Genomic DNA, 21640 nt, shown 5'->3' with positions numbered 1-21640 from the left:
TGTTATTGGACTAAATATTATTAACTGTGATTCTTACTTGATAACTGTTATATGATATATTTTGCTATACTAAGGTTAAAACCCTTCTTTTTATTTAGACAGAAAAGAGGAGATGATGGGAGATGCCATTATGTATATATGTTTCTCATACTGGTTAATGAGTAAAGTACTGTTGGCCAATAGGAAAGCAAGATAGGAGGGACTAGGAGACAAGGAAGAAAGAGGAAGTAGGAAGGAGGAGTCAGCATGGAGAGACGGGGAGAACAGAACCGCCGGCTCCCACTCTCCGGTAAGATAAGAGCACGTGGAGATTAATAGAAATGGGTTAATAATTAAGACAGAGCTAGCCGATAAGAAACAAGTAATGGGCCAATAGTATTATACCAAATACAGAGTCTCTGTGTGTTATTTGGGGATGGCGCAGCGGTGGGACAAGACCAGCAGTGGGAGGAAAAACTTTACTCCTTACACAAAAACAAAAACAAAAAAAACCCCAAAAACCCTGTCTCCAAACAAGAAGGAGAAGGATGCAGAGGAGGAGCAAGAGTATTTGGAATAAAACAAAGGAACAAAGGAAGATGGTGGTTTCTGATTTATAGGGGAGAAATTTGGTGGGATGAAAAGCAAAGCCTCATCCTCACTTTGCCTGCTCTGCCTTCACAGGCTCCTCCTGCCTCCTGCTGCAGACAGGCTTCCTCTTCCCAAGGTTCAGCAAGCCATTAGACACACCTGAGCTAGAAAATTTGGCACAGCATCATCTATAGCAACTCTCAGTCTAGGGACTGGGGAACCTCACTCATCATGGCCAGCCACTCCTTCCCATCTGGGAACAGCAGCCCTTCACTTAACATGGGCAGCAGACAGGCTTGCACATGCTCTACCCATAGGAGAGGCAAAAGCAAAGCACATACTAGCCAACTTCTGACTTCCTCAGGAAAGCTGAGTCAGAACCCTGGCTCCTGGAAGAACCTGCCCATAGGATTGAAAAGTCCATCAGAGTCCCTGATTGGCTAAATGAGTCCTTAGTGACAGGACCTGGTAAGCTGAAGGACAAGGCACAGTGGTTCAAAGTGCTGTCTTCCATGTGAAGAACAGATTTATCCAAGATTGGTTGGAGATTTGTGCCAAATTCAACAAGAAGTCCCTTTCTGATGTAAACCAATGGATTTGGTTTTGAAAGTATACAAATGTAGGAGGCTAATCAGACAATGCTGCACAAAAGGGACACAGGATAAGTCAAGAACATTATAAATAATGTCCACAGTGGCCTTGGAACTGATAACCACAGCTCCATGTGTGAAAGGTGCTCTGTTCTCAGTATCTGAAACAACCACTCCCAAAAGGTCCTGGCCCCAGAACTTACCAGCTCTCCCAAGCATATTACTAGATTTAGAGTGGGTCTGTTTCATGGCCTTATAGAAACCTCCCAAGGCCTAGTCACACTGAAAAACTCAAGAGAGGCCTAGTTTCTAAAGTATCTTCTAAAAGTTCTGCACTTCGCATTTGACATTTAGGTATGAGATCCTTTGGGAATTAATTTGTGGAGGTTGTAAATGGCATCTCTTTTGTTGATTAGCATTCCATTACTAAGCAGTGACAAAGAAGAATAGAATTGGTAATAAAAAGGATTTACCAATACTTAAGTGATCACACTCCACAGACATTAGATGTAAGTCTACATGAGATGTTATTTAGAAAACCAGTCTCAGCCAGGAGCCTTTAATCCCAGCACTCAGGAAGCAGAGGCAAGTGGATTTCTTTGAGTTCAAAGCCAGTCTGGTCTACAGATCAAGTTCCAGGACAGGCTCTAAAGCTACACAGAGAAATCTTGTCTCGAAAAACTGAAAGAGAGAAAGAGGGGGGGGGGGAAATGGGAGGGAGAGAGAGAACCAATCTCACTGATATTTTCTTCTTCATGAAGTGATGTTGTGCAAATGTCAGACCTTAGCTACAAATGATGCTAAATAAACACCTATTCTCTCCCTATACAGAAGAAACATGGGAAAGGCATCATGCTTACTTTTGGCTGATGAAACAGCTATGAAAGGGTTTGAAAGCTGATTGTGGGGTCATCATTCTGGGATACCAACCCTAGAGGTCAAAGGGAGACATCTAATAGATGGGGGCTACTGTGAGCCATCAAGAATGTCTTATGAACTTTGGACAGTTTAGTTATTTCCAGACACCAGTAAAGGAATTCCTTTCCTATCTATATTTGAGAGTTTGGTCTTTACAAGAGGCCCACTGAAAGGGTATTCCAATACTGCCACCTGATACCCAAAATTCAGCTGTAAGAAAATAGATCAGACATTGCTCCAATCCCCAAATGGCAGTTAGGGTTATCTCTGCAGAGGGAGGTAAAATATAAACTAGAGGTAGAAACGGAGTAAGCAGTTTAGAGTAAAAAGACCCCAAAGGAAATTAACCAGTTGCTTTCTTGTCTAAAAGCCAGAAGGGTCACAGGAACTGTTAGCAGTTTCATCACTGCTAGAGGCCAAAATGTCTGTGGTGATATCTTGTTTGTACCAATAAAGCATGTCTGAATATCAGAGGGTGGAGCTTGTCACTAGTTAACCATAGAGACCAAGGAAATGTTGGTACATGCCTTTAATCCCAGTACTAAGGAGGTGGAGACAGGAAGTGAGATGGCTGATCAGAGAAAGAAATATAGGCTGGAGGAGACAGTAACTGGCAATCTTTTCAGCTGGGAAGTTTAGGAGATAAGGTGTAGCTGTGGCTTGTTCCTTCACATCCCTGTTCCTTCAGCTTTTACCCTGATAAATGACTTTGTGCTTTTATTATTAAGACCTATTAGAACTCGTGTTACAGATGTCAAAAGTATTTGGGGAGTTCTCGTCTCTGAAGCTATGTGACCATAGGGGCTAAGAAGGAGGAAATTTAAATGTAGTAAAGAAGGCCTGTTAAGAGAAAAAAATCCCTTGGTCAAGAGACTAGAATCTGTCTGATGTGGGATAATGTTCTTGTTTTTTATAAAGTACTGGTTTAATAAAATTCTGACTGGCCAGTAGCCAGGCATGAAGTTTAGGTGGGGCTACCAGACTAGGAGAATTCTGGGAAAAGGAAAAGCAGAAAAGTAGCCTCGAATCAGACTCAGGGGCGGCAAGATGAGAATGCCTTACTGAGAAAAGGTACCAAGCCACATGGCTAAACATAGATAAGAATTATGGGTTAATTTAAGATGCAAAAGTTAGTTAGAAATAAGCCCAAACTATAGGCCAAATAGTGCATAATATAAGTCTCTGTGTTTATTTGGGAATGAACAGCTGTGGGACTGGGCAGGACAGAAACTTCAGTCATCTGTCCTAGGCACAGACCTAACATTTCAATGGCGATATGTCAATTTCACAGTAAAGGAACCTAGTCTGTGGAGCCCAAGAAGTAGCTACTTGGGACAGTAGAGCACCGATAACAGATTAACTGCACATTGGTAATCCAAACTGTAGACAAATCGAAAAATTTAAGGCTCCTTCCTGCCCCTCACTTTCTGTGCTGTGACCACCATGAATGTGTGAAGAATTAGTTCACATTTATACACAAGAGCTTCTGTGTAGCCACTCCCCAATAAATGCCTGGGCTTCATTAAAACACTCATTCTCCTGTCTCTTCTTTCTCAATGACCAGTTAAGGCCCAGCCTATAATGACTGGCATACTTGGACTTGGAGGCAGGAAAGAGAAGGTGTTAAAATTGTTAAAAGTTGAAACGGGCTTTATGGCCATGTGCTCCAGAGATTGGGTGGGGATTTGTATTACAGCACACCAAGACCACATCTTTCATGCTGTAAATATCTTAAACCTGGAAAATAATAGTACTGTTAGGTGGGGACACACCATCTTATCCAGATCTTATATTTTGGTTGAACTAGAGTAACTACAGTAATTAGGTCTCACAAAAGTTCAGTTCTATATCCATATTCTTGCACTGTCACAGCAGGAAAATTGTCACCCTCTTTCTTACCCACTCCTTTCTCTGCTGTCACTACACCTGCTTTAAAGTTGGTCAGTGAACTCAATTATTACATAGGTCCCTCTTCATTTATACATTCCAAATAAAAGCAAGAGAGCTTGAAGGACTCTCATTCACTGCACAATTCCTTTTAACAGACCACTTAACACCCAAAGTAGAAGGAGTGCCAAGACCTGTCTTCCCAACCCTGGTTTCAGGAATTAATCTCTATGCTTTACATAGTCACAGAACAGTTAGGTTACATTTCTCGGTTTATCCTCAATGTAAACAAAATTATTTTGCTCTACACAAAATCGTTAAATGTCTTTAAATAAAACTATAGTAAAACGTCTAAAACAAGACACTCAATGTAATTATTCTTAACTTTTATTAATGTCTTCAATTTGTTCATCATCTAGAATGAGACGTGCTGTAAAAAGCATTATTATACATAAATAGAGCAAGGAACATTTAAGTAAGTAAGCCCTAAAACATGCACATAAATTATATTCAAGTAGGTATAAGAAAAGGAAATAAAATTTAAGCTTTCAATTTATTACTTGGGAATGTCAATTTTTTCTTAGAATGAATGCATTTTCTAATAGGAAGTAATTATATAATTACAATGAATTAGTGCTCATAGAAATGTCTAGAAATAACATTGTGCTATCACTGATGAACAAAAGAATTCCTATGAGCATTAGGTATATCAACTAAATGAAACAGGTAGCATGAACATGGAAGAAGAGGTACCAAGAAATTGATATAGAACATATACAGACATATTCAAGGCACATGACTAGGCTAAACAGTTGGCTGAATTCAAAACAATTTATTGTTTCATTGAGTAAAGAATAAAATGTAATATCACTCATTTTTAATCTCACCTATGGATAAGTAAATGCAATTACATCTAGGGCAAAAAATATCTTGATTTCAGATAGACATCAACTACTAAATGACTGAAGCCAGAGTAGATGAAGCAGCATTACATTCAAATTTTCTTATTCTACACTAAATGTATGTTAAGATATTTTGTATTATTTCTCTATCATTATACTGTTTATTCTCTTTCATGTTTTACAATTATTCAAAATTAGGCAGATAAAAGAATTTGTTAAACCACAAAGAAAGATAAAACTATTATTATTCAACAGAAGTTAAATCCAAATCCTGGAGTTGACTTCTGACTGTATTCAGTTTGGCTTTTCCCAGAATGGAAAACAAAACAAAACAAAACAAAACAAAACAAAAACTTCCCACATGACTGCATTTTGTGAGGCTAAAATGTTTGTACTTTTACTGTGGCTCCCTTATTTGTCTTTGATGAGCCAGAAGTATTTGTCTCCCCTATCCTCTGCTACATATTTTATTAACAATATGCTTCTCCCAATTTTGCACAGAAGAAAAAGTAGTATGTAAAACCCATAATACTCAAATTACTTAATTCACCATCTCAATTCAACTTTGTAATGGAGAAACAGAAGATATTAAACTATCTGCAGTATGAATAAATAATTCATTGACCTTTAAGAAAGTATATGCTGGGAGGTCAAGAATAATTCTTGTGCTTCTAATGGGCTAGCAAAATATTTTCACGTCACTGAAATAAAAATGCTAAATATATTACCTGTATGGGCTCCTGGATATAAGCAGCACCAACAATTTATTACAATTCCCAAAATTATCTATATTATTTTGAAGCACCTAAAACTCTCCCATAACAAAAGAGACTAACATAAGATGTTAGCAATACAATCTGTCTCCCAATAATTTTGTGTGAACATACAAAATTCCCAGACAGTTTTAGCAGACAGGTTGTAAGATTGGTGGTTTCTACCTTGGCAAAAGCTTTGTGTGTTAAAAACAAAAACGTCTTTCTAAGTAGAAGATTCTACTTGAAAGAACCAAAGAAATAAATGCCACTTCAAAGATACTCAGGTAAATAATAGTTCAATGTGAAGTTCATTAAAATAAACTATATGGTAGGACAAAGATAAATCAAGAGGTATATAATACTATTAACACCAGAAAAAAGTGAAAAGAAGATTAAAGAAACTAGCAGATACTTTCTGAGAGTAGTAAAAAGCATGAGTCACGTGGATTGACTTTATCGCCTTTCACTTTCACACCCTTGGTCAATGATAACTTTTTCTTTCTTATTTCTTCACACAGCTTGGCCATGTAAATCCACCACAGAGAGGTGACACAATGATATAGATGAACACCTGGAAGATAAAAGAAGGCAATGTTACTTACGTGACTCTATCACAAGGTTCACAGAACACAACATTAAAGAAACACTACCAGTACTAGGAGAATAATAGCTCTCCACTAATGTAACCAATATTGAAATTATACCAAAAATAAGTATTGGTTGTGACAAAAGGTTTTATGATTTCCTATAATTTAAAAAATGTTAGCTTCTAAGATATGGTGGGATTTACAGTTTCAGGGTTCAATAACTGTAGCACAGGTATATGCACACGCTGGGCTTCAATCATGAGTTTGGATAAATGTTAAAATACATAGCATGTAGCTAACAAATGTTGAACAGATGAAATCACATTATTACTTCCTGTAAATTTGTGTACAGACTAAACTAGTTGAAAGTTTTACATAATAAAAGTGTGTGTACATACTTGTGAGTGTATATGCAGAAGCCAGAGTACCTCCAGTGTCTTCCTCTACTGTTTTCCTATTTATTTTTTGAGACCGTATCTCTCATTGAACATGGAGCTCACCTTTTCATCTGCCCAACCAACAAGCTCCCAGGATCTACATGTCTATACCACACATGCTGGGGTTACAAGCACGAAAAGATACTAGGTGGGCATTGAAGATTTGGACCCAAGTCCTCTTGCTTAAAGAACAAGTTATTTCAAACACTGAGTCATGTCCTCAACCACAGTTTTATTTATCTCATTATGTACAGAAATTCTTAAAATGAAAAAGGAGTTTAAATGGAGATGATACTTTATGCTATTTTCACAACATATTTCATAATCATATGTTTTACAATTAAAAAGGTGAATGTAGCCCATTTCAGAATATCAATCAATAAGAATTCCATCACCTAATATCTTAGAGTAAAAAGTAGGCTCATATACTAAAGAGACAAAAACTTACAATTGATACAATGATGATGATGACAGTAAGCTTGATATTCTTCATACACATGGCTCGAGCAAGATTTCTGCTGGTAGTTTTGAAAGTTACAGACTAGAAAACAATCATAAGTTGTTTTATTCTTGGCACTGGCTATGAATGATTTCTAGTAACAACCCACAAGTTTTTATTTTAATCAATTATGTTATTTTCATGGTTCTAAGGATGGAACCCTGAGCCTAGACCATGGTAGACAAATATTCTAGTACTGAACCATACTTATACTAATTCTGTTTAATTCAAATGTCCCCTTTTTCCTTCATTCCCTTTTCAAATAGACTGATTATTCAGAATCAATAGTTAGCTAGAGCAGAGCTACAAGGAACAATCCAGTAAGATACACTCTATCATGGCTTCTGCATCAGCTCTGCTTTGAGATTTTTGCCCTGTTTCAGTTACTGCCCTGATATTCCTCAATTAACAGTGATGTGACATTACAAGGAAAAATAAACTGTTTCTTCCCCCAAGTTGGTTATGGTCATGGTGTTTCATCACAGAAATAGTAAACCTTTGGGACCTGTTTGGTATAGCAGTTTCCCTTCCTGGCCATGGAAAAGAATATTCTTACTTATTGGTAAGGCTGTCACTTAGGCACTCTGAATATGTGTTATGGTTAGTCTTCTTGTGGGATTCCTAATAATTGGATCAGGGGCTGTCTCTTATTCTTTAGCCTGCTTTGGGAACTCTTTTCCTCCTACTGGATTGCCTCACCCAGCTTTACTATAAGGGTATGTGCCTAGTCTTATTACAATTTTATTTACCATATTTGGTTCATATCCCTGGCAGGCATGCCCTTTTCTGAAGTGAAAAGAGGGGGAGTGGATTTGGGAAGAAGGGAGGTAGGAAGGAAGGGAACTGGAAGTAGAGGATGGAGGGTAAACTAAGGTCAGGATGTAATATATGAGAGACTAAATAAAAAATATTTCCTATCATTCTTATTATGGATACTGATACAGATGTGTATATGTGTGTGCATGCTCATGCAAACATACATATGTACACATAGCTTGGAGAACACATAAATATATAAACAAATTTTAAAAATTAATTAAAAAAAGATTATGACTTGAACAAGTAACATTCTTCACTGTCAAGAAGTTGTGGGATACCATGTTATTGAGTATGCTTTTGTAAATTATTATTCAAATGCTTATATGGAAAAATAGTTTTATAATGCTTAAAATGGTGGTCTATTCAGCTACACATACTAGGAAGTCAAGTACAAGCATGAAAGTAAATCGACATGTACAGAGGAACCATGTTAACAACAGTTAAGGTAGCTGTGCTAAAACATCAAGAATTTGAATGGCTCTGCCACACTCAAATATTAACTTAAGTATCTGTCAAAATCACAAAGCAAATTGCTAGTCTTACTACACTACTAAACATTAACATAAAATGCTTTAGTTGATCTCAATTTTTAAACTATTAAGAAAAAACATTAAAGTATTTACTTTTTAAAATTACACAGATGTTTAATTAGCTTTATTTACAGAGTAGAATTTTTTTTCCAGACTCCAGTGGTATCTAATAGCACCTTCAGGCAAGAATGCCAGTCTAAAAAATTTATGTATAATCTTAAGAATAGCAAATGTTGATACTCCTCAAAAAGAGGCAAGTGTGGCTAGTAACATCTCTCTATTTTTTAGTTACTCAGAAGCAATTCTGTTGTGTTCCTTACATAACATAGTTTTGAAGACAAGGATTCCATTACTACATTCCTATCAAATACCATAGCACATAGGTTTGGGGGGGCATTTATTTATCTGTTTATCTGTCTATCTATTTATTTGTGTGTGTGTGTGTGTGTGTGTGTGTGTGTGTGTGTGTGTATTCTGCACTAGAAAATGGTGTCAGTGGCCATGTCAGAGCAGTTGCAGTCAGCAACAGAGCTTGTAGAATATAGCTCATCAGAGAGGAAAGATATGACGGGTTCCTGTAGGGACAAAGCCCCAGGGAGATTGTTTCCAGAGTGGCCTTTGCTTCTACTGTGCTTTCTCCTGCTCACTGCTGTTATATTCTTGTTGTATTTGACATGGTGTGATTACTATGTGAAAGGATACCACTGTATTTAGTATAGTGATTCTCCTCACTGGGAAATTCAATTGCAGATCATAATGAGGATGATTTCTATAAAGAAATGATGCTTAAATTGGATCAATAATTGAAAGATATAGGTAGTTAGGACAGTTAGTAAAGATGATTAAGGAAATGGTTTAGGTTATTCTGCCAATTGCTCCAATAAGAGATACAAACAAGGCAAAATTGGTCTAGAAGTCACGTTCCCCTTTGTCAGATGTGAGATTAGCAGAGGATGGAAAGAACAAGAAAGTTTCATGCATTATAGATCCATGAATTGTGCCTGGGGGAAAACAATGACAATTAAAGAAAACAATTATGTCCCTATACCCAAGGTTAGGCCTGAGTTTTTTGGTCATGTAGCTTACATAATTAATAACAGGCCCTGGTATGTACCTTTAAAAACAAAGTTGTGAAACAAAATTAAATGACTCTGTTGTGTGTAAAGAAAAATAGATGGTTAGCTAGACCACTTGTTTAAGGCTTACAGAGTAGAAATAGGGTAGGAATCTGCTATACTCAAACTGTCAACAGCTTCTGGCCAGTACAAAAGGAACTGGCTGAAATATACTTGGCTTGCTTAAAACTTTGCTAAGGATCATTGCTTTTTGGTGAAAATGTGTTATGGTGGGAAAATTAATACAAAGAAACATGTTTAACTATTTGTGGCCTTCTAAGGAAAACATGTAACTTGTAACTTGTGATCTTCATGTATGTTCTTATGTAAAGATTTTAATTTGTTTTTTGAACATATGTAACTTGTGGCTGTGTGGTAATCTTCCCTTGTATATAAATTTTTGTCTTAGGTGACATAAAAGAGATAAGAGAAAAACAAAGAGACAGAAGAGAAGTAAGAGAGAAATAAATTGAAAAATTACACTTTGCTTTCTCAGAAAGGTCTCCTTTGTTTATATACTTTCTACTGACTACACACCTCCTCTCCAGTTCCTTGGCCTGCTGGAGCTAGTTCTCTCAGCAAAATGGTTTTCCAGCATATACATGTACCCAAAGTTAAGCTATTTGTTTTCCTATTCCCTGATTTTGTTTGTACTGATTTGCTACTACTTGGATCTTATGGATCATTTGGTTCTGTAGCTGCCAACACTGCTTGCAATGTCAATAGCATGCAGAAAGTGATCGCTACCATCCAATGATTTTTTTAAAGATAAAATAGATACCCCTTTTGATAGAACTAGCACCAGGATGACATATTTTAGTGATAAACCAGACTTTAACAGGGATTAAACAAATGTGATGCTTTGAATGAGAAATGTCCCCATCAAGCATTTGAACACTTGGTTCCCAATTGGTGACACTGCTTAGGAATGCTTAGGAGTTGCAGCATTGCTGGAGGCAGTATATCACTGTAGGTAAACTTTGAGAGTATACAGTTCTGCCCTACACTTCCAGTTCTCTCTCTGCTTCATGATATAATCTGTTTCCTGCTCCTGCCACCATGAATATTGCTTGCAGCCATGCCTCCTGACCACAATGGACTCTTTAATCCTCTGGAACCATAAACGAAAAAAAAAAATCTTTCCTCCATTAGTTGCTTCTGATAAGTATGTTTTAGAGCAACAGAAAAGTAACAAATAAAATGGTTGTTTCCAGTATTTTAATCACTTTTTGGTATCTTCCTCCACCATTTATTTCTATGACCACTGCCACCTTTGAATAAACATTACCACTGTCACCCCTGCCAATACTTTTACCATCAATGCCGGAATCCCCCCTCTATACCCAGCTACCCAAATCACTACATGGATCTAAAGTGTGCTCCACAAGATGGAACTCATGCCTGATATGGCTAAGTAGGACCAAAACCTCACAGATAGTTAGGTCACAGGCCTTAGGGAATAATCTAATATTATTATTCTGTAAAATGAGGATAATAATAAACTGGCCCCTAAGTTCTCAACTTTATTAACAGTGCATCCCCAAGCCATAACAGAGAAGCTATAAAACACAACACTGGTCATACAGCATCCTAAAACCTACTAGTAATATTTAAATTAAAATTAATATTATAATTAACAGTAAATTTAATAATATTGAAACTTAAAATTAAAAATATTAAATTTTAACAATAACATAATTGGCAGGAAGGGAAGGTAGGTTAGAATTATAAGCATATATGAATTTTTCAAAAAATTAAAAGTCTAACTCATTCTTTTAATTACCTCATACTTTGATGAAAAAAAATATATAATGCAACAAAACACAACAGTGGTCATACAACATCCTAAAACCTGCCATTACTAGATATCAATATTAAAATTAACAATAACATAACTGATAACAGATATCATGTCAAGCACTTCACATGCATCATATAGTTTAATTGTCAAAATTCAATGAAAAAAGTATATTGCCATTTTACAGATTATAACAATTTAGGCATAATGAGATTAAGTAATGTGCTTAAGCTCATACTACTAGCAAGTGGTATTAAAATCCATACCATTTGATTCTAGAGTTCAGGCTCTTAATCACTATAGTCTTGTTGCTAGTTTTAATCAAAATGATTATGACATTTTATATTCATTGTAATTTTTAGAGTATCTATAATCACCTTGGAGACATATATGCATGTCTGATAAATTATCTAAATTAGGTTAATTGAAGTAGGAAGATAAACCTTAAATATAACATTCCCTGGCTTGGAGTTCTGGACAGAAAAAAAGAAGAGAAAGCTAGCTGAATGTCAGCATTTATTGCTTTCTGTCTCCTGAATGTATATGCAATTTGACCTAAACATAACAAAGTCAACTTACAGCAAGCCTATAGCCAAACATCAAATTAAATGGAGTGAAACTCAAAGTAATTCCACTAAAATCAGGAACAAGACAAGGCTGTCCACTCTTTCCATACTAAATAAATATAGTACTTGAAGTTCTAGCTAGAGCAATAAGACAACTAAAAGAGATCAAGGGGATAAAAGTTGGAAAGGAAGAAGTCAAAGTATTGCTATCTGCAGATGATATAACAGTTACTACATAAGTTACTTCAATTTTTTTTAAACCAGGGAACTCCTATTCCTGATAAACACCTTAAGCAAAGTGGCAGGATACAAGATTAACTTTTTAAAAAATCCTTCCTATACACAAATGGCAAACAGGCTGAGAAAGAATTCAGGGAAATGACATCCTTCACAATAGCCATAAATAATATAAAATATCTTGGGGTAAATCTAACTACACAAATTAGAAAAGTCTGTATGATAAAAACTTCAAGTCTTTGAAGAAGGAAATTGAAGAAGGTATCAGAAGATGAAAAGATCCTCTTGGATTGGTAGGGTTAACATAGTAAAAACAGCCCACCTACAAAAAGCAATCTACAGATTAAATACAATCCCCATCAAAATTCAAACATAATTCTTTATATACCTTGAAAAAGAATACTCAACTTTATATGGAAAAGAAAAAGACCCAAGATATCTAAAAACAATCCTATTAAATAAAAGAACTTCCAGAGGTTTCACCATTCCTGATTTCAAGCTGTACTACAGAGCTGTAGTAATAAAAAACTACATGGTATTGACATAAAAACAGACAGGTTGATTGATAAACAGACTTGAATCAAAGACCCAGACATAAATCCAAACACCTATGGACACCTGATTTTGATAAACCCGAAATATACAGTGGAAAAAGGAAAGCATCTTCAACACATGGCACTCGTCAAACTGGATGTTGGTATTATAGAAGAAAGCAAATAGATCCATACTTACCATCCTGCACAAAAATTAACTCCAAATGGATCAAAGACATCAACATAAGACCAGATACACTGAACCTGATAGAAGAGAGAGTGGGGAGTAGCCTTAAACACTTTTTCACAGGAGACAACTTCCTGAAAAGAACACCAAGAGTATAGGCACTAAGATCAACAATAGATGGAACCTCATGGAACTGAAAGGCTTCTAAATAGCAAAGGACAATGTCAATAAGACAAAACGGCAGCCCACATCTGACAGAGACCTAATATCCAAAATATATATAAAGAACTCAAGAAACTAGACATCAACAAATCAAATACAGCAATTTAAAAAGTGGAGTCCAGATCTAAACAGCGAATGCTCAACAGAGGAAATAAAAATTGCTAAGAAATCCAAATCAAAAGGACTCTGAGATTCTATCTTACACCTGTAAGAATAACTAAGATTAAACACACACACACACACACACACACACACACACACACACACACACACACACACGACAGCTCATGATGGAGAGGATTTGGAGCAAGGAGAACACTCCTCCACTGTTAGTGGGAGTGCAAACTTGTACAGACACTTTGGAAATCAACATTTCGGTTCCTCTGAAAATTGGGAATTGAGCTACCTCAAGACCCAGCTACACCATTGATGGTGGATGACCTTCTGTATATATGTTTATTTTATTGGTTGATGAATAAAACACTGATTGGCCAATAGCCAGGCAGGAAGATAGGTGGGGCTACCAGACCATGAGATAGCTGAAGGAGTAACATTCCAGATTATTGGTAAGCCACAGACTTGTTGCAATACATAGATTAATAGAAATAATTAAGAGGGAACTAGCTCTAGTCATTGGCCAAACAGTTTACAAATTATTATAAGTATGTTTATTTGGGGCAAAGCAGCTGTGGGACCAGGAGGGACAAAAACCTCCATCTTCATATATTGCTCTATTTGTTCATAGAGCTTTATTCTATAATAGCCAGAACCTAGACATAATTAATAATTTAAATGGCCTTCAATGAATGTACAGTTTGTCCTGCTTCCAGAGTATTCTGGGACAAGAGCCTAGCAGAATCCTCATCAAAGAAACCAGAAAGACTACATCCAGAAACTGATGGGAGCAAATATAAAATCCCACAGGCAAACATTAGGCAAAACTCAGGGAGTCCTGAGGAGGAAAGGAAGGAAGGATAAGAGGAAGCAGAAAGGACAGGGACAACACAATAACATAGCTCATAAAATCAACTGATCAGCACTCATGGGGGTGTCACAGCGATCAATGGAGCCTATAGGGGTCTGACCTAGATCCTCTACATATGTTTTGCCTGAGTAGCTTGGTGTTCTTGTGGAATTCCTAATGGGGGGTTCGGACTATTTTGCCTGTTGTGGGACCCTTTTCCTAGTATTGGGTCACCTTGTCCAGCCTTGACATGATGGTATGTACCTGGTATTATTGTAGCATATTATGCCATGTTGGGTTGATGGCCCTGGAAAGGCCTGCTCCTTTCTGAGGGGAGACAGAAGGGGGATGGATTTGGATAAAAAGGAAGGTGGGGAGACTGGGGGATGGGAGGGAAAGATATAATATATGAGAGAAGAATAAAAAAAGAAAATGTAAAGAAATATGTGAGAATATAAGTTTTCTGTTCAACCTGGTCCTGCTGACCTTCATTCCCAAATGAACACACAGAGGTTTATATTAATTATAAACTGGCCGATGGTTAAGGTGTTTTATTGGCTACCTCTCTCTTAATGATTAACCCATTTCTATTAATCTGCATATCTCTACATTGTCTTGGCTTATTGGTGATATCCAGCCCTCTTGCTCCCTCAGAAGCTACATGGCATCTCACTCTCTGATTTCCTCTCCCAGAATTCTCCTAGTATGGTAGCCCTGCCTATACTTCCTGCCTGGCTACACCCTGCCTATCCATTGGCCAAAACAGCTTTATTATTCAACAAATAAGAGAAATATATATTCACAGCATTTCCCCATCACACAGGGACAATCTTCTCTCAGTTAAGGATTAATGGCATATTTCAACCTATACCTTTGGCTTAATACAAGAAAAAGATAAAGCTAACACTATAAACACCAAAGGGAATTGAACAGTTTCACAGTTTCAGAATTCACAATGAGTCACACCAAGCTAAGACTTACAGCAAAGGTACATAATGAATTATTTATCAATAAAAAACTCTGCTTCAATCCAAAGTTTTAGGAAATTATTACTGTATACTGAATATATTTTCTAATCAGAAGCTTCATTAATGGATGTTGAGTGTGGTTATTTTGTATGTCTCACCACTACCTTTCTTATCACAATATAAGGACACAATAGAGATGAGAAAAGAAACAAACTACCTCGCATAAAATGTAAGGCATTTCCATATTCTTAGACATTAGTGTAGTTGTTCTAACACCATGGAAAAATATCATATGCTATACTTACTGAATCCACAAGGTTTTCTGTTTTATCTATCAGTAATTCCAATCTTTCTCCACGTTGAGCAACCAAATCTGGAAATATTTTTACAAATAGAAATAATGTTTTACATTAGAATAAAGGAACCTATTAACCAAAGTCAAGACCCCAAATTTGTGCTCAAAATCCATGAAGTCACTATTTGACTTCAGAAGAAAAGCAGCTGACCCCATTAAAGACAAATTGGTAGTTGCAAAGAGACAGCAGACTCTACAGTTTCAAAAACAGCTTATTTACGGAAAACAGCTAACTTCTCTATTCTACCACTACCAAATGCCTTCCCAATTTCCCTATCATTACAAAACTCACAGCTAGGAGAATGTGTACTGTGTTCTCTTGAACTCTGATCATTGTTTGACTGGGTCTTTTGTCCTGATCATAGTGAGGCCAGTACTCAAGATGGCAGCCTCTCACATTAAACAAAGCCCACTATAGATGTTTGAGGTCATCTAAATTCTCATCTTTTATTTATTCATATAAACTTAATTGTTACATATTCTTACAATAAATATGCATTTTTAAGTCAGCAAAATAACCCAGAAGTTAAGGGTGTTTGTCATCAAGCCTGTCAACATGAGTTCAATCTCTAGAACCCATATAAATGTAGGAGAGAATAGGCTCCACAGAGTTGTTCTCTGACCTTCACACCCACACTGTGGCATGTACCAGGTACCATAAATAAATAATTAAAAAAATGAAAATCTGAATCTAACAATAAGAGATTAAGTAAATAATTTCAAAACCCTGCACAAGAAAAAAAATCAATGCCTAGATAGATTCAAAGATGAATTATATATAAACTATTTCAAGAAAAACACACACCAATTTATCACAAACTCCTTAAAAAATCAAAAGAAAGGGGTATTTTTGAACTGATTTTATGGGTCCTTTATTATCACAGTATTAAAGTCAAAGGAAGATGTCACAAGAGGATCTGGGGAATGTGGCTCACTGAGAAAATTCTTTACTAGCATGCATAAACCCTGGATTTAATCATTAGCATTGCATAAACTGGTACACATCTATAATCACAATACTTGGGTGTTAAATCAGAGTGTTATGGTTAGTTTTAATTGACAACTTGACACAACTTAGAATCACTTGGGAAGACAGTATGAATGAAATATAGTCTAGATCAGGCTCAGTGATGGTGGTACAAGCATTTGGAAGAGGTAACTCTCTGTGAGTTTGAGACCATCTTGGTCTACAGAGAAAGTTCCAGAACAGCCAAAGCTATACAGAGTCTTTATAAACAACAACAAACAAATTAAAAAATATTGTCTAAATCAGATTGGTCTGTAGGCATATATGTGGGATATGTCTTGTTTGTCTTAATTGATGTAAGAAGACCCAGCCAAAATGTGGGTAGCATTATTCCTTAGTTTTCTGATCTGAGACATTTAAGAGTAGAGAAAGGTAGATGAGCACTAAGCATGCATGTATTTTTCTGTAGATGTGACATAACTGGATGCCTTTGTAACTTCAACACTATAATGGGCTTGTGAGCTTACATAAACCTTTTCTCCTCTAAGTTGCTTTTCTCATGATATTTTATCAAAATAACAGAAAGAAAACTAGAATACAAGAAAAACAGAAATTCAAGGTCATCCTCAGCTATATAGTAAGTTTAAGAACAGTTTTACATGAGACTGTCTCACAAAAAAGAAAAGAACACCATAAATTGAAAAAAATAGGCTAACAACCCCCCCTCCCACACACACATGGTAGGAGCAGCCACCCCTGGGCTGGTGATTCTGGTTCTATAAGAAGGCAGGCTGAGCAAGCCATAAGCAGCAACCCCTCTGCATAAGGTCCCACCTCTAGGTTCCAGCTCTGCTTGAGGTCATATCCTGATTTCCTTCAGTGATAAACTATGATGAGGGAAGTGTAAGACAAATAAACTTTTTCCATCCAAGTTTCTTTTCATCATGGTATTTCATAGCTATAACTAAAAAAATGCCTGATACACAGGCCAGGGAAGCAAGGTAATTGCAGATCTTCGATGTTCTCTTCTTTCTTCCAAATCCAATCTCCTAGCCTTACCCCCAAGCTCTGTAACAGACTACTTGCTTCAGCCTTTCATCACTTTTAGCCACCATTTCTAGAGGATAATACAGATCTTCTCCAATATTCCTCCACACTTATACCATTGCCTCAGACCCCAACTCTAGTAGGCATTCCCTGGGAACCTACCAGCAAAGTCATGCAGAGAAGCAAGTAAGCCAGTGAAGAAGGTAGGTGAGCTTCATATCTTTAATCCCCCTCTTTTCCTTCAAAATCAATACCCAAGTATCATTCCCAGATCTGTAGCAGACTACCTGCTGTGGGCTCTCCTAATTCTATGCCTCCATTCCTAGAGCACTAAACAGACCATGGTAGAACACCCTCCTTTCCTTACTCCTGTGGAGCCCCTAAGACTCTCTGCTCTAGTTCATTCCCATTTCTAAGTATCGGCTACCAATACCTAGAAATGCACTGAACCAGGAATCCCCACTGGCCATACTTAGCTGGGTCCAAGAAGCATTCCCTACCAAGTAATTTAGTTACCACATCCTCCTAAGAAGCAGGAGGGCAACAGAAACCAGGGAACAAAACACCTACCCAACAAAGGCAAGACCAGATATTAGCCCCTAGATACATGGTTCTCAACCCCACAAGGGTTGCATAGCAGATAGACTGCGTATCAGATATGTACATTATGATTCATAACAGTATCAAAATTATGAAGTAGCATCAAAAATATTTTTATGATTGGGGTTCACAACATGAGGAACTATATTAAAGGGTCATAGCATTAGGAAGGTTGAAAACCACTTAAAGGAAGTGCTGTTTCAGCCTCCCTATAATAATCAGACTCCAATCTAGTAATTCACTCTTAATTGTATTCATATGAATAAAACTATGCCACTGAAACATACCTATGTTTCTGACCATGATTCCTTTCAGTTCATCCACTTGTGCTTGAGTCTCCATCACTTTGTCTTGCCCTTTATTTTCAGAGTGATGCTTCTACAAGATATTACATTTTAACTTATAATATTAAGACACTAATTATAATAAGATATAAAGAATAATATGGTTCTATTATATAATAGACACATATATCAGAAAAAATAGTATTACTTTTAGAAAAAATATTGGCAGTATAAAAATTGCTTTCATAAAGAATGTATTTTAGCATAAAATATTTTAAGTAAAAATCAGTGAATGTATTACAATATATGAAATATATGAGACTCTTAGGGCAGACGTGAGGGGTTATGTAATTTCTGTTTATACATAAGGAAGGAGAAAATTAAAAATTACTATGGTTGGGAAGGATAAAAGTAACCTTGATTTTCCACAGTTCTTGAATATGATGAAATAGGGGCACACTCACTTCTTTTAATATCTGCCCTTCTATATGCTGGGATAACAATATGTCTCTTATTGTCAATTGCTTCTCTCAAGATCTAGAATCTAAAAGACTACTGATAGCATATATTTTGAAATTATCATTCAAGACAAACAACTATAAAGTGCTTAATGCACAACATTACAGATATTTCACTATGGAAAGTAATTCAGAAAAGATTATTTAATCTACTATAAAACTCTATGGTGTATTTTCATTATTTCTTTTTGTTATAGGGAGAAAGTTAATAATTCAAAGGATCACACACAGATATGGAGTTAATAACATAACATTAACTAGTTTTGCTGCTACTTAGAATATTTTAAAAAACAGAAAAAGTGAAAACTGATTAAAAACTTATAGTTTTCCATATACACAATTAAGTAATGGTTATAGGTTATGTCTTTGTGCCCAAATACTTTTACATATAAAGAGAAAACATTCTGAAAGATGTTCACCATCATTCATATCATGAAAATGCAGATTAAAAACACAAGACACCAGTGCATACCCATTAGAATAGCTAAAATGAATGACAGACACAATAAATGTTGACAAGGACAAAAAACATTGGAATTACCAAAAAGAATTTAAAATGGTACAATCACCTTGGAAAAATAGTATGATACATTTTTAAATTATATATCACCATATGACCCAGAAATTCCATTCCTAGGTATTTATTTACCAGAGAAATAAAAACATGTTCACACAAAGACTCATACGTGGAGATTCATAGCAGCTTTACTCATAACAGTTAAATGCTAACAGCAACCCAAACATCTATCAACAGATAAATGAGTACAGCGGTATGTATACAATATTATTCATCAGAAAACAGAAATATTCTGCTGATTTAGTCAACATAGTTGATTACTTTAGAAGAATTATAATGACCAAAACTAACAAGATATATCAGAGTACTTTATCATAGCATTTATAGAAAATTCAAGAAAAAGTAATCTATAGAGATAAAATATAGATCAGCAATTTGCTAGGACAGAGTATTAGGTAGGTAACTTACTAAGAAGGAGCATGGGGAAAGTTTATGGGTAACAGAAAAGTTTTTTATCTTGACTACGGTGGCATTTCAGAGTTACAAATACACGCTATCAATTCAGTTGGTGAGGAAGTTATGCAGATGATTTTTACATGACTAATTTGAGCTATCCAAAAACTAAGGAAACATACATACACACACACACACACATATATATGTATCTTAAAATGTTTAGTGGATTTAAGCATTAAAGGGGTAGTCAAACTAGTATATCTTTATCATTCTTCCAAATCACCAATTATCTCTCTACACTAAAATGACCCCCTTACCTCTTTTAATAGGGAGCTTTATTATGTGGTCTTATAATGACATAATCAGAATTATGTTCTATAGGTCAGGGCCCCTATATTCATCATGTTTGAAAGTAATGAAGAAGAAAATATAAATCAAAACACTATGTCCTGAGAAAAATCTTACCAGTTGTGCAGCCAAAACACTTGAGAACTCACTATTCATGGCATATGGAAGTGCAGTCTGTGCTCTTGAACCATAAGTAGTCTGGAACCTCTTCTTTACCTCATTCAGAAAACTGAAGGCTCGAGAACGCTCAAAATCCTGTAAAGTGATGATATTGTACTCATATTTACAAAGTAAACAAAGATATGTAGCAGATTAGTAATAACAACACTGTTTACTGACTCATGACTCCATGAGAAATAAACAGAACTGATCCTGCTTCATAGATAAGAAACAAAAGCTCCAAAAGGATAACTAACTTGTCATATGTCAAACAGCTAATAAATTAAAAAGCTAAGAGCCAAATCCAAACTAAAAACAATCGTATGTAGATTCATAACTAAGGGGGGTCATGAATTGTTTTTCAATTCTTCCAGTTGTTTCACATGATCACAACATCTAGCATAAAAAGATGATCAATAAGTCAATAAAAATAGTATAGTTTGGGGGCTGGAGAGATGGCTCAGTAGTTAAGAATGCTTGTGCCTCTTTGAGAGGACCCAAGTTTGGTTCTCAGCATCCAGTTTGGGCAGCTTATAGCTGCCTATTACTCCAACTCCAAAGAATCTGACTTGCTCTTTTGCCCTCTGTAGACATTCCCACACACAGAAATACACATACACCTAAAAAAAATAAAAAATAGAATTCTAAAAAGAGTAAAGTTTTAATATATAAATATAATGCTATTGATATGGATTTTGAACTAATACTTTCCAATGGCAGAGGTACATCTGAAAAGGTCAAGTTATGTATTCTGTATACTCACTGGCAGTCAAAAGGTTGTGTATACGTGTGTGTGTACACATGCAACAAATCACAGCTTAAGACCAAATCACAGTTGGACCATTTGAGATTCTATGACAGTTCTCATCTATTTTAAGCATTTCACATCAGTCCTTTCAGAAACAGCTGAATTTTATTGTGAAACCAGAGGTAAAAAAAATCATTTGATGATCAATGAAATTGAACATCATTTCAACTTAGTTTAAACCAAGGATTCTTCATTATTTTATGTGTGGGAATGGAATGTTTTTGCCTATGCGCCACATGTATGCAGAACCTCAGAGACCACAAGAGGGTGCCAGATCTTCTAAGTTGCAGATGTTTGTGAGCTACCATGTGGATGCTGGGGCTCTAATCTGGGTCCTCTGGAAGAGTAGTCCATGCTCTTAACCACTGAGCCATGACTCCACCACTACTACAAGGATTCTTGAAGTAGAATCAATGGTCAGAATTCTAGGGGCACTTGTATTAGGATACAAAGAAATTCTACACTGTTATTTTCATCATTCTTTAGGTTAAATTTCA

At 36.1% G+C, this 21640-nt stretch overlaps 1 protein-coding gene and 1 non-coding gene across 4 annotated transcripts in view; one reads left to right on the top strand and one right to left on the bottom strand.

Moving 5' to 3' along the window:
• Window positions 1-4330: 4330 nt before the first annotated feature.
• Vamp7 (vesicle associated membrane protein 7) overlaps window positions 4331-21640 on the bottom strand; it is a 28232-nt gene continuing 10922 nt past the window's right edge. For all 3 annotated transcript variants that reach the window (XM_051179391.1, XM_051179392.1, XM_051179393.1), the window contains 5 exons: window positions 20294-20431; window positions 18341-18431; window positions 15390-15457; window positions 7095-7187; window positions 4331-6193 (listed from right to left, as the gene is read on the bottom strand). In XM_051179391.1, the coding sequence (XP_051035348.1) occupies window positions 6125-6193; window positions 7095-7187; window positions 15390-15457; window positions 18341-18431; window positions 20294-20431 (459 nt within the window). In that variant the 3' untranslated portion in view covers window positions 4331-6124. The remainder of the gene's footprint in view (window positions 6194-7094; window positions 7188-15389; window positions 15458-18340; window positions 18432-20293; window positions 20432-21640) is intronic.
• On the top strand, window positions 7632-7755 carry LOC127218380 (small nucleolar RNA SNORA24). The gene has a single exon (XR_007834189.1). It is a non-coding gene; the product is annotated as a small nucleolar RNA SNORA24 (small nucleolar RNA).

The sequence above is a fragment of the Phodopus roborovskii genome, unplaced genomic scaffold (assembly GCF_943737965.1).
Source record: "Phodopus roborovskii unplaced genomic scaffold, PHOROB, whole genome shotgun sequence".
NCBI lineage: Eukaryota > Metazoa > Chordata > Mammalia > Rodentia > Cricetidae > Phodopus > Phodopus roborovskii.
Note: the sequence above shows the minus strand (reverse complement) of the source record. Positions and strands in the feature narration are given on the sequence as shown.